General features: G+C 43.6%; 1 protein-coding gene across 7 annotated transcripts in view; it reads right to left on the bottom strand.

Annotated features, from left to right (window-relative positions):
- LOC111862597 (5'-AMP-activated protein kinase subunit gamma-2) overlaps positions 1-13283 on the bottom strand; it is a 469740-nt gene that overhangs the window by 137625 nt on the left and 318832 nt on the right. For all 7 annotated transcript variants that reach the window (XM_023848122.2, XM_023848113.2, XM_023848135.2 and 4 more), the window contains one exon: positions 1104-1140. In XM_023848122.2, coding sequence (XP_023703890.1) covers positions 1104-1140 — 37 coding nt within the window. The remainder of the gene's footprint in view (positions 1-1103; positions 1141-13283) is intronic.

Raw genomic sequence — 13283 nt, forward strand, 5'->3', positions numbered from 1 at the left:
CTTCTTCTTCATCGTAGAGGTGCGTCGCTAAGGAATTCGGGTGCTTCCGGAGGCGTGCCTGATATTTTTTACTGGAGAGCGTGATTTCCTCGCGTACTGTTGGAATTCCCAGGTCCTTGTGTAGGACGAAGTTTGGTACGTACCATGGTGCGTTAACTAGTACACGCAGTACCATATTTTGGAATCGCTGAAGAATTTCGATGTTGGAGTTGCTAGCGGTACCCCATAAGGGTATGCCATAGGTCCATATCGGTTTTAGTATAGTTTTATATAACAGGATCTTGTTCTCTGTTGAGAGCTCCGAATGGCGTCCCAGCATCCAATACATCTTGTGGAATTTAGTTCTGAGCTGTGTGCGTTTGGTCTTGATATGTTTTTGCCATGTGAGTCTTTTGTCCAGGTGCATGCCAAGATATTTGGCGTCGTCTGCTTGTGGAATTTGAGAATTATAAACCCAATTAATGGTTAAGTTGGATAAGCTGTGCAACCCGCAGACCATATTCACAATATGACACAAAAAATGACGATGCTCAAATCTAATAGAGAATTCGAAATTTCGGAAACCAGGTTTTGTCGCTTACCTTTCGTTCTGATCTAGCGCTAGTTTCTCACGTTTCTATGTTGTGCAAATATATTACTGCTCTTGACAGATCTTATCCTTGCCACTTATCCGACATATTTCATGTGAATATAATTTGTAAGGTCATCTGATGTTATTAGTCCCGTAAATGTAGTAAGGTATTGCATAATTTCGGGAAATAAGCGGTACCTTAATTTAATCAACTTAAAAGCTAGTAATCTGAGACAGTGGAATGCATCTCCCTGCAACAGTTCAGTTCACCTACATCTCAGTTTCAGCATCGCCACTTCGGCTACACCAGAATAAGTAAACTGTTACAGTACAGTGCGCTGACATAACCAAGGCAAAAGATGAAGAAAATATATACCAACAAAATCAGCCAAAACTTATGTATTCACTTCTATACACAAAAAATTCTTTCGGGATTAGCATGAGGCCTGGAGCCGTAGTTTGTACATCCCTGTCGGATTTCCATCTAAACGTTGCAGGGAGCTGCATTATCGAACGAGAAAGTATTACTCACTTTGCGCTGCTATCTGCTGCTGATGCGCTGCCGTCCTCTGTGAACAAGAGTGCAAATCACCAAGTTACACTTCGTAAACAACTGAATGTTTCAGCGCTTACATTAATCATTATCATGATAATGTACACGCATCCATACCACTTGCTGTTAATAATAACTTAATATTTCACGAGGGAAAAAAAAACATCAATTCAGTCTGTATCAAGAATCCTTAATCTTGCACAATATTCACATGAATGTTCTGAGAATTGAACGGAGACCCCGAGTGGGACACGCCTTTCTAATGTTTGTAAATAATAACTGAGTACAGAGATACAGCCTGTCTTCCGTTTCCTTCTCAAACATAATTCCAAAGACTCGCGCAGTTGCAATTCTGGTACTTCTAAACAGGCTAGGATTCTCGTTCACTTACGTGAAGGACATCGTGGGAACAGCTGCCAAACACCAGCCCTCCTGCCTTCCTTTCGGACGCATAATTACACTGCTTCGAGAGAAACGTACGCCTGCGCATAAAAACAAGCAGGTTCGTGAAGCATGCGCACTCCATGCCTGCCTGTCGCAGCTTCGACAAGTCATACTGACACGAATTTTAATTATCAGCCAACCAAAACTAACGAGTCAACTTATTATTATTATTATTATTATTATTATTATTATTGGAGGGGTGGGTTTCCCCATGCACCGCGACCAGTGGTCTATTGTACGTCCCCTCTGTGATATTCTACCAGTCTCTATACACTACCGATACTGGTGCGTGCCATCAGTCCCAACTCAGCAAGCGAGTTNAGTCAACTTAAATTTCCTCAGACGAAAATTATTGACATGTAACGAACATAATCCCCGTTCAACTTAATATCCCAAGATTTTATACCTTGATGAATCTCTTAAACAGAGGTAATGGAACCTCACCTAGCTACATCGGGAAATAAAGAATCCATTGCAACTAGGTGCGTCCCGACATACTTAACTCCTTTTTCTGATACTACTTAAAATTTCAGACTATTCAAACAACCCTAACCAACCCACTGTAGATTGTAGGAGGGCTCATATGTTAATACAAACTTCACTTTATGTGGTCCACCGCAACTTCAAAATCAGGACTGTGGAAAACGAGTCACGGAGATCAAAAATTAAGATTTTGGGAAATTATAGTATCGACAGGCTACATTAAAGTATATGTAAATTTCGGTTTGAATTCGTAAAAATGCTCAGACAGCCAGGAACAATCAGTGCAGTATAGCTGACTTCAAATCTGTGTCCAACCATAAAGTACGCCGCAGCTACAAATCAGTTCGAACGAGGCAAAAGGGACGCGTTACTCTTATGACTGTGTCTCAAAGACACTGACTCTATTTCTGACGATATCTTTCAATGTCAACTTACGAAATCTCTAGACACCACACAGAACAGAAGCGACGCTACTAACTGGGGAAGACCCGACTCAGCTCTCCCTTAGCAAAGCACTGTGCTCCATGCAGCATTCTCCTGTACTGATCTACAGATTTCCCTCAAGATGACAGCAAAGAAGCGCTGTTTGTATCACAAACAAATCGGCCATGCTTACAAGCAGTGTTAACACTCAAATATTCGTCAAAACCTGACAAAGTGTTCTGAGTGTGAACAAAAATGATCAGTTCATACAAAACAGCGGCAGGCCCTACATAACTTACGCTAACAACCGAATCGATGAGTGGCCAAAACCGTGTCCCGAAGTATCTTCAAGGAGTGAATACATTTCTGAAGTCTTGGTCTGATTATCAGGCGTTTATTCCAAAGCTTTAATAAAATGATGGTGCATATGGGTGTATCAAGTAAATGTAGAGGCTTATGTAGTATTACGTTTCACCGCAATAGGTAATAAGCCACTGTGAAATTTTATATGGAAGTATATCAATAATATGTCAAATAATTTATGTTAATAATGAGTAATACAGCGAAGTTGCGAACCTCTGAGACTATACCTAAACATTTTGAAATAATACGAATATGTTGATAGAAATTATGTACCAAAATAGAAAACTAAATTATGCAGTTAATTACTTGTAGCTTCTAGTAGACTGGTAAAAGAGACTGACTTTCAGTTCCTCTCAAAGTTAACGTGATTTCTTACAAAACGTGATTTGTGAAAGATGTTAGGAAACCTGGCACTGTTTAACTGGAAGGGTGTTTTAGGGCGGTGGTTCTCAAACTTTGTCAGGCTGTGGCTCGGTAAATTCTTTTTTCTATAAGACCAGGGCTCGGTATAATTAATGCCATAGCCCGTACCGGGCCGCGGCCCGGCGGTTGGGAAACACTGTTTTAGGGCGACGCAGGAGAAACTTGAAAGGCATAAAAAGGGAAGAAGAGGGAAGATTTGAAGATGTTATTAAAGTTGATATTAAAGAAGATGAACCTCCTTCTGTGGTCTAGTGGTCAGAGTTCCTGGTTACAAATCTAGAGGCCCCGGGTTCGATTCCCGGTGCTACTAGATTTTCTGAAAAGTAGTGGGTCTGGAACGGGGTCCACTCAACCTCGTGAGGATAACTGAGGAGCTATTTCAAGGAAATCGCGGCTCCGGTCTAGAAAACCGAGATTAACGGCCGTGGGGATCCATTGAGCTGACCACACGACATCCTCTAGCCTCAAATTTGGCACTAACTTCGCCGACAAGCGGCGGTCGCTCGGCTGGTATAGTTCGCTTTATTATTATTATTATTATTATTATTATTGTTGTTGTTGTTGTTATTATTATTATTATTATTAGAGAAAAGGCTGAACTGAACTGAACTGACAAAGAATATGGATCAACGACGGGATTTGGTACTAACAATCTTCAACCTGGGAGTCTACTTATGGGAACGTGTACGTCATATCTTAGAAATGTCAATTTTAACAAATTTCGATGCATTTCTTCTAGACATTCACAAGCTCCAGGGGCACGAAATTTCGCACACATGTAAGTGAGGGTTCTCAGTATCTGCATCTGTATCTTGATTCATAGTAATATTTTTTCTCTAAACGGTATTTAATATTACAGGAAAATATGGGGCTCACAACTTCCCCTTCTAAGAATGAGTCAGACTGTCAATTAAATACCTATTCGGGAAAGTTACATTACATTACATTACATAAGACAGTAATACAGCACTTCTACTGCCAACTCACAAGCACAGAACCCGCCATGTATCCCGTTCCATTGCAGAGGTCACTATCGACCTGCTTTCCGCAAGAAAACAGATGGGATTTGTGATGGTAACATAACAAACCACGGAAGAAATTCAGCTGACGACACGCAAACCTAGGGCGATGATTTAAGAACATACTGTAGCTATAAAGGAGTGCAGAAAGAAACACAATATCGAGTTTACTTTAAAACCTTAACGAAAGTCAAAATCATGTTTACACATTCGTTAAGAGGCATGCGGTAGCGTAGTTGGTTGAGGCACTATGCTACAAGCCGGAAGGTCGCGGATTCGAGCCCCGATGAGGTGGATTTTTTTTAATTTACCTAATCTTTCCAGCAGCGCTATGGCCCTGGGGTCGACTCAGCCTCTAACAGAAATGAGTACCGGGAATCTTCCTGGGGGGTCGGCCGACGCGTAAGGCCGACAAACTTACCGCCATCTGTGAGTCGATTGTCTAGATAATGTGGGACCTTCAACGTCTCGCAGCCCTATGGCCCTCCATGGCCCGTTACAGGGATAGTTTTTTACATCTGTTAAGAAATGGTGACATCGGAAATGAGGCAATAAATCTCAACTTAATTTTTTACTGTCACAGTGACGTATTACGTCATGAGATGTAACATAAAACAAGTAATAGTGTAACCGTGGTGATCACTATCCGATGTCACAACTCGCCCATTTGCTATCCAACTCGTAACATAAAGCATTAGTGCGAGCACAGTCTGCGTAAGGCAGACTCACATTCATGTTACGTGGTGTCCACACAAACCAATCCACATCGCACTAGACATAGGATTTTTATGCATACACAAATGATAAAATATGCATCCAACTACGCTCAACAAATTACAATGTATACCCACGCTAATTTATGTGGATCTATACATCCCCACCCCAATACGTCTTCAACACGTAGTGCTTAATTAGTTAGAACAGTACCTTTACCTTTTTTTCCCCCCCTTGGCACTACAGCCCCAGTGGGCCTAGGCCTACCTCCATGAACTTCTCCGTTCACTTCGGTTTTTCTAGATCTTACACATTCGGTAGGGCTCCTTGGGCGGGTGATCAGTTCGTCGCAAGGCCTCTACCTGTACACACACACACACACATACAGAAAAACGCACACACACACACAAACTAAACATCCATGCCCTGAGTGGGATTCGAACCCATGATCCCGGTTTCCAAGCGAGCGGAGACAGTACATGCCTTAGACCGCTCGGCTACCGTGACCGGCCAACTTTACCTTTACCCACACTAAATTACACATGACCTCCAAAGGTTGCCCCACTCCTCCGAATTATAATTTGCCTTGCAATATTTCTTTGTGTACTTTTAAGTACTTATTCCACAGAATAGCTAATTGAAGGCAAGTAATGTGTACAATGCAATTACGGCTTCTGTACTTTACCTAACTTCGTCTGGTCACATGCAACCGAATACCATGTGAAAAATTCACTACTTTATATATTAACTGCTTTCAAATAGTTACTATATGGGATAACTAGGTATTCCGTGGTGCAACTGGTTAAGAGTGTACCATGTTCTTCTCATTACATACTTTAATTAAACCGCTGGGTTGATATACGAAATACAAAGAAATGTTATGAAATACTGGAATTACACATTTAACGGTAAGAAAACATGCATCCTACAAACACGGCCAGAACATCGCGTCAAGGCAGAGGTAAGGTAAAGTTGTCCTTGTGCTTAACTGAAATTAAGCACTACTCCATGAAGACGTATGGGGGAATGGATGTGTAGATCCACATTTTCTTGGCCTCGGCACCAGCTGGAGGTGAGTAGTCACTTTCACTCCCCTGCCGCTTTACCTCCGGTGAGAGAGCCCCCGGTACCCATTGGATAGGAGGATGGGTGGACCTTAGAGCCGGTCTGGACGACGTGCAGAAGTGAAAAGTCTTGATCCTACGGGAACTCGAACTCAGATCTCTTGGTTGTCTAATCCGTAGCCAGCTGCTATACCGACCATGCTATCTCGGCTCCTACGTCGTGTCAAGAGCAGTCGTTATTGGCGTGCAGTCTGCGGGCTACACGTTACACCAAAATGGAAGTTGTTACAGATCTCAGTTTAAGCACATTACTCGTATACTTGTATCTACATCATAATAGTACTAGTCTTTGCCCTAACAGCCATTTTGATTCGATGAACGTATGGGAGACCTCCAATGGCAAGCCCTTCTTACCGAGTTTAATAAGAATCAGCTGTCATTTAGAATGTACATGTAGTACGGTCTAGTGCAGGCATGTCCAACTTCAAACAGGTTGTGATCGACTTTTTAGTGTCAAAACTGCCAGTGATCTACAACCCCCTCCTATCGTCGTACCTCGCTTTAAGCGAAAATATTGGTAAAAATAACACGACACATGATGTTTGATGCAACATACTTGTACATTGAAAGTACAGACTTACCTTGTTCGTTAAGAACAGAAAAATAGGAATGACTAATACGTATTTTCCTTTCAAAATCTGAATATAATCATATTATATTACAAGTGAATTTACATGCTTCTCACGTATAATTTTCTTATAGGCCTATGAGATCAACCAAAAATCGTCCCGCGATCGACGCGTTGGACATGCCTGGTCTAGTGGAATACATAATTTCCTTTCGCAACTCTCCCTGAACTTGGCTTGCAAGACGGATTCCCCAGGTCATCTTACGTAAAGAGAGTGTTGTATGTATGCATCCATAAGATTGCTTTGTTGAGTTCAGCAATACAGTCCCCATGGATGCGAATAACTGCATACTCTTAAGGCCCACAGACGGAGGAATCTATCGCAGGACATGTAGTATCTTTCACTTGAAGCATCTATCAGTCTATCAGACTCACTTACGGACAACACTGGCAGGGTTCAGTGAAACTTGACGCTATCGCTGCAGATCTTGCCATGTTAGTAACAACACGCGGGCTATGTGAACTTGTGGGATATGAATACACTATGTGCAGTAGCTAACTTTTATGAAAGCCGACTACGAGAATCAGGAAACCAAGATGGAGACTAACGATATGGCATGGTGGTATGGCAATAACTTATGAATCGTTGACATATGAAATATTACATGGCGACGGTTCATCTACTGGCTGATTCTTGGGTTATTTAACGTTCTTCCTTCATGTGCATATATCATGCAGAATTAAACGGTACAATGAGTATTATTAACAAATTACGAAGCAAGTCTAAGGGAACGGCGTTCTGTATGAGTGTGAAACTTGGTCTCTGACATTAATGGTGCAACACAGACTCAGGGTGTTTAAGAACAGGGAGCTGAGGATAATACTTGGACCGAAGAGAGATGAAGTGACGGGAAGTTAAAGAAAACAGCATAAAGAGGAGCTTCATAACTTGTACTCTTCTCCAAATATAATTAGGAGGATGAGATGGGCAGGGCATGCAGCACGAATGGGGGGGAGCTGGACGTATGTGGACGCGTTGATGAGAAAGCCAGAAGGAAAGGGACAGCTAGGAAGACCAAGACATAGGTGCGTGGATAATATTAAAATTGATGTAAGAGAGATAAGATAGGGTGGTATGGACTGGATCGATCTGGCTCAGGGTGGGACCAGTGGAGAGCTCTTGTGAACACGAAAATGAACCCTAGGGTTCCACAAATTGCTGGGAAGTTCTTCATTAGTTGCGGAACTGCTGGCTTCTCAAGAAAGTCTAAACTCCAAGAAGTTAGTTAGATAGTTAGTTAGTTAGTCGGGTCGCGCCATAGTTCAAGTGGTTAGTCGCCGGCTTCCCACCGCGGCGGCACGGGTTCGATCCCGGGTCTGGTCAAGTGGGATTTGTGGTGAGCAAAGTGGCGCTGGGGCAGGTTTTCTCCGAGTACTTCGGTTTCCCCTGCCAATCTTCATTCCACCAATTGCTCCACAATCACCCCCACCTATCACCTGGGGCTGGTACAATAGGCCAGAAGTGGCCGCAGTACAAGTGACTTTGTCCCACCCCACTAGCGATAAAAGAATAATAGTTAGTTAGTAAAAGTAAGTGGCCGTAACTTATTTCAGCTGCATCTACCTGCAGAGACCTACGAAAATCACAATAATCCTGTCAGGCTAGCCGGTTTCCGGTACGAGATTCGGATCTCCCGAATATAGAATAGGAGAGGCAATGCCTCGACAGATCTCTACTGGTGATATTGGAATTACGCGGGACTATCCCGTCCAGCAAACTGCGCTCTATTCATATTCTGCGCGGCAGCAACCACTCATAGCACCACTTAATGCAAGGACCAGCCCTATCGAGTTACACGTCATTAAAATGACTTTCATAATGAAGCTTCGTAGTAGTGTTCTGCCTGCACAGGCGAATCTTCATCTCGAGGGAACTGCTGGGAGACAGGGAAAACCTTCAAAGTTGTCCCTGTGCTTAATTAGTTAAGTACTGCATCATGAAGTCACATGGGAGAGAGAAGACATTAGCATTAGATGGAGGTGCATGGTCAGCTTCACGCCTCTCCAGCTTCACTCCCGGGGAGAGCCCCCGGTGCCCATTGTGTAGGAGGCAGGGGGCCACAGAGCCAGTCAGGACTCTGTGGAAAAGAGAAAAATCTTTCCTTTACCAGGAATCGCACCCCGACCGTCCAGCCTGTAGCCCGTTGCTATACCAACTAAGCTTTCCTCATTCCTTACTACGTAGGGACGCGTATTATTATTATTATCATCGCCACTGCGTCCAGATCGGCTATAGGACCTTCCAGCCTCCCATCCAACGCGCAAAACATATAGCTAAAGGCGCCGGAACGTGAAACTGATCCCGCGCCTCCATCTAATGCACAGACCCTCACCTCTGCTCCCCCTTCATGAAGCTTAAGCATAGGGACATTTATGTATTACGTTTTCACTAGCTCAGCTCGGTTGGTATAGCGACGGGATGCAGTCTTCCTGCCCAGTGAGTACCGCGGGTCCTTTCTCCGCGAGTAAAGCGGCAGGAGCGTGAAGCTGACCATACTCACTTCCATTTTGTGCCGAGGACAAGAATGGCGAGGCTATACCTCTGTTCCCCTATATGTCTACATGGAGTGGTGATTAATTATTTAAGCACAGGGGCAAACCTAACCTCTTTTACTCGTACCTTTACTATTTCTGAAGACAAGGAACCAAAATTTTGGAGAAATAAAACTATTTCAATATATATGTATATTCCAAATAAAAAAAAATTAAATTCGCTTAGTGGTGGGTGGAGTCCAACTGGGTCGACTCGGCACGGCGGCCACTGATTGGCCTATTGTAGCCTGCCCCGGGTGATTATGATGATGGAGATTGATTGAATGAGGACTGGCAGGGGAAACCGAAGTACTCGGAGAAAATCAGCCCCAGCGCTATTTTCTCTACCACAAATCCCACTTGAACAGACCCCCGGGATCGAACCCGGGCCGCCAAGGTGGGAAGCCAGCGAATAACCGCTTGAGTTATGGCGCGGCCTTACATTCCACATAACAGAACAAGTCTGTATTACTCTTGTCGCACAAACAGGGGACTTGTATAAATAAATGGCCGGGGTATTTGAGTTACAGACCGAGCTATCACAATCAGGGGCGTCTCGGTGTTCTCCTACAAGAAGAGGATAACCAATTTATACTGCTACAAACATGGAACGTCTGTAGTGTACTGTGAAAAAGTGACTTATAAAGTTACACTGCTACAAACTGAAGCAACTTTGAAAGGCAAAACAGTACTGTATTTTAGACGCAAGGTCATTCATTATTCTCTTCAAGAGATGGCCTACGTCATTCCTGTATTATATTTCAGGAAAAATAACACTCCCGAACCTTCCAGAATATATAATATTCATGAACTCTTTCATGGTCTTACGACATTTTTCTTGTGAACATGAGACACTTGATTTGTTTCCGCGTTGTTCCCCCCCCCCAAAAAAAAAACTGTTCAAGTAAACAGGGCCCTACTTGATCCCGGGCACTCCTGTAATGTATTCAGGAAACTGGGCGCTCTTCCAGTGTAATCATAAAACAGGGTACACCAGTATGTTCAGCAAACAGCGAATTTCTGCGGTGCCTTCAGGAATTAGGGCACTCCTGCAGTATCTTCATGAAACAGGAAATTCCTGTAGTGTATTCAGGAAACAGGGAACTCCTGCGTTGTGTTCAGAAAACAGGGAGTTACTGCAGTGTGATCAGCATGGAGGGAACACCTGCAAACTATTGAGCAAACAGGTAACTGCTGAAATATATTCAGGAAACAGGGAACTCCTGTACGTACAGCACACTGCAGTGACGCAGAAGAAGTCTCAAGATGCTGGGAAGGAGAAGTGACAGTCCTGGCCTCGCACATGGAGGGCGCGAATTCAGAAGTGGCTCATCCACGAACTGTGTCAACCTGTTACGTGACGACGGCATGCACAGCAAACAAAAGAGAACGACATATATTATGTCCCCAGTGTAGACACAGCGGTTGCGAAACACATTTGTTAATTAACACGTCAACAGTCGTGACGTGAGAAGCCTTGAAGCCACTGTGTTAAGGGGAAGCCACATGTTTCCGGTCGCTTATGGCATTATCTTTCCCCAATATCTACTCCCATTTGCATGACGACGTCTTTCAAATTCGCAGTTCGTGTCGTAAGACTCCACTGCCTTTGTCATGTCTACTGCCACTCAGCCTCTGCAAAACGTATCAGACGCGCTGTTGCTGATTGTCGTTAAATTCAAAATTAGGAACTGTTATTACAAGTCGTAGTGCCATTCTGTACAACTATTCACAACACAGAGACTGAACGCCGCGGTGTGACAGTTAGAATTGCTTTGTATTCGAATGATCCGAGGTTCAGATCACGCTTACTTCGGTCATCCTAACATATTCTTTCGTGATACTCCTCAGTCTCTCTAGTTCAGTGGTATCTTGAATAGGCCACGACTGCTTTATCAAATATTAATCACCTGCAATCGTTTTGTGCGTCTCATTCTGCAATTGTAAATAGGGCTTGTACACTTCCTACATGACGTATAATTACTTCCATATACAGTTCAGTGCAATGCTCCGTAAGCAAGTGCATCTATATAAACTTTAGGTCTCATACATGAGGCGAACATACAAACTAACGAGTCCAACCAATAATCCATGACCAAATAAATCAAGAATGATATCCATTATGGATTCTATTCCCGAGAACTGAAGATCAAGAGATCTGTCACGCCTTTTAGTCACGTCACTTGTAGGTCCAGCACGTGCCGACGCTCCAGATCTGAGGCTTCACTGCGTTACTCTTCTCCAAGGTACAATGTTCTTATCATACCTAGGGAATGACAGCCTCCCATATGGCACAGCCCTCCCTAATCTGCAGACATAGCTCAGTAAACAGAGTAACATACGTTGCAGCAACTCCTAGGTGGAGCACGAACTGAATGCTTTTGTACCCTTAACTGCAGCATCTTGCTAAAGGTATGATGTCCTGCATCTGAACACCACAAGGAGCAGCAAAGCATCTCGCCATGCAAGATGAGTGGCAACTTCGCCGCTTCTTTGTCCCTCCCAGTGTTGCTGACACAGTGATGAAGAAAATAATACTGCCGAGGATCGAATTCCGGCCATCCTATTCGTACCTAGCTATCACGGTATGGCTGTTAGTATTTAAATAACTACCCAATTACTTGTTTTCATAGGACTGCTTACTGCCTTAGAGAGCTGAGAGTTTTTGGCCTGCCAGCAAATTTGGAACTGAATAGCTAAGAGCGATGTCAGTTGGTCCACAATATTTTCCTTTGCCACATCGCTGTCAGCGCATCTCGGGGTCCCTACAGGTTTTCCAGCTTCAGAATAAAATATGAAACAGGAAGTATGATTTTAGGCGTATAAAAAAGTATGCGGTAACATACCGAGAGAATAAAAACTGTAGCCAACATGACATTTTTAGCTGCTAACATAATCGCTACACATACCAAGCTGACCAAAGATAAATACGCCCATTGATATCCAACACCACGACATGCTCTGGGTAGAACCGCAAATATACACTCAGAATTAGAAACATTACCAAACAAAAAAATGTATCGTACTCTTCTCCAGCTAGTGACATAACTCTGCAGTCGACCATGCAAAGACAAAGCTCGGGAACACATACTGAACAGCTATTTACAGATGTAATAACTGTCACGTGTTAAAGTAGTGTTATGCTAAGTTCGGCCAGTACGAGGTGTATCGGAAAGTTCCCGGACTAGGTCAAAAAAGAAATGTTGGCTGAACTTAATTCTGGGGAACGATAGTCATGTTTTTGTTAATCACAAACTCTGTGATTTTCAGGGACGTATAGGCGGGCGCGTTGTCGTGACGAAGGACGAATTAGGCGCATGTTCAAATTTTCGGTTAAAATCTGCGAGCTCATGGATTGTTCGGCGACAGTCTTCGTGGACGAGTTCTCGAATTTTTTCAATATTTTCTGTCGTTTTTCTGGTGCTTGGTAGCCCTGAACGTTCGTCATCTTCAATTGACACTCGACCGGCATTGAAATGTGAATGCCATTCAAAAACGGCTGTCCGGCTTAAAGAATGTTCTCTGAAAGCCTCACGAAGCACTTCAAGGGTTTCGGTAGCGGATTTACCGAGCTTCACGCAAAACTTGATGCAGTCACGTTGCTTGATTTTGCCATCCATCGCAGGCAAAACGAAACATGAAGGCGAAAAAGCACTCGTGTAAAAACAATACGTGTTCACATCGCGGTGTCACGTGGCAGACTGGTGCAATGAGCTTGTGGAAATGTGACCTTGATCTCCCCTCTCATCTTCTTTCACCGAGGCAGTTACAACAATAACAGACGGGGAACTTTCCGATACCACCTCGTATAGTGACTAGGAAACTAGCTGGACAGCCCAGGAAGTGGGGATTCGATACCAGGAAGGGACAAGAGATTACTTGCTTCTCCATACCGTCCAGTTCGGCTCTGGGACCTGCCCAGACTCCTATCCAATGAGTACCGGAGACTATTTCCTCAAGGACAAGGCGATGGTGGGTGAAGCCGACCACTCACCTCCATCTATTA

This window comes from Cryptotermes secundus, unplaced genomic scaffold (genome assembly GCF_002891405.2).
Source record: "Cryptotermes secundus unplaced genomic scaffold, Csec_1.0 scaffold1031, whole genome shotgun sequence".
Classification (NCBI taxonomy): domain Eukaryota; kingdom Metazoa; phylum Arthropoda; class Insecta; order Blattodea; family Kalotermitidae; genus Cryptotermes; species Cryptotermes secundus.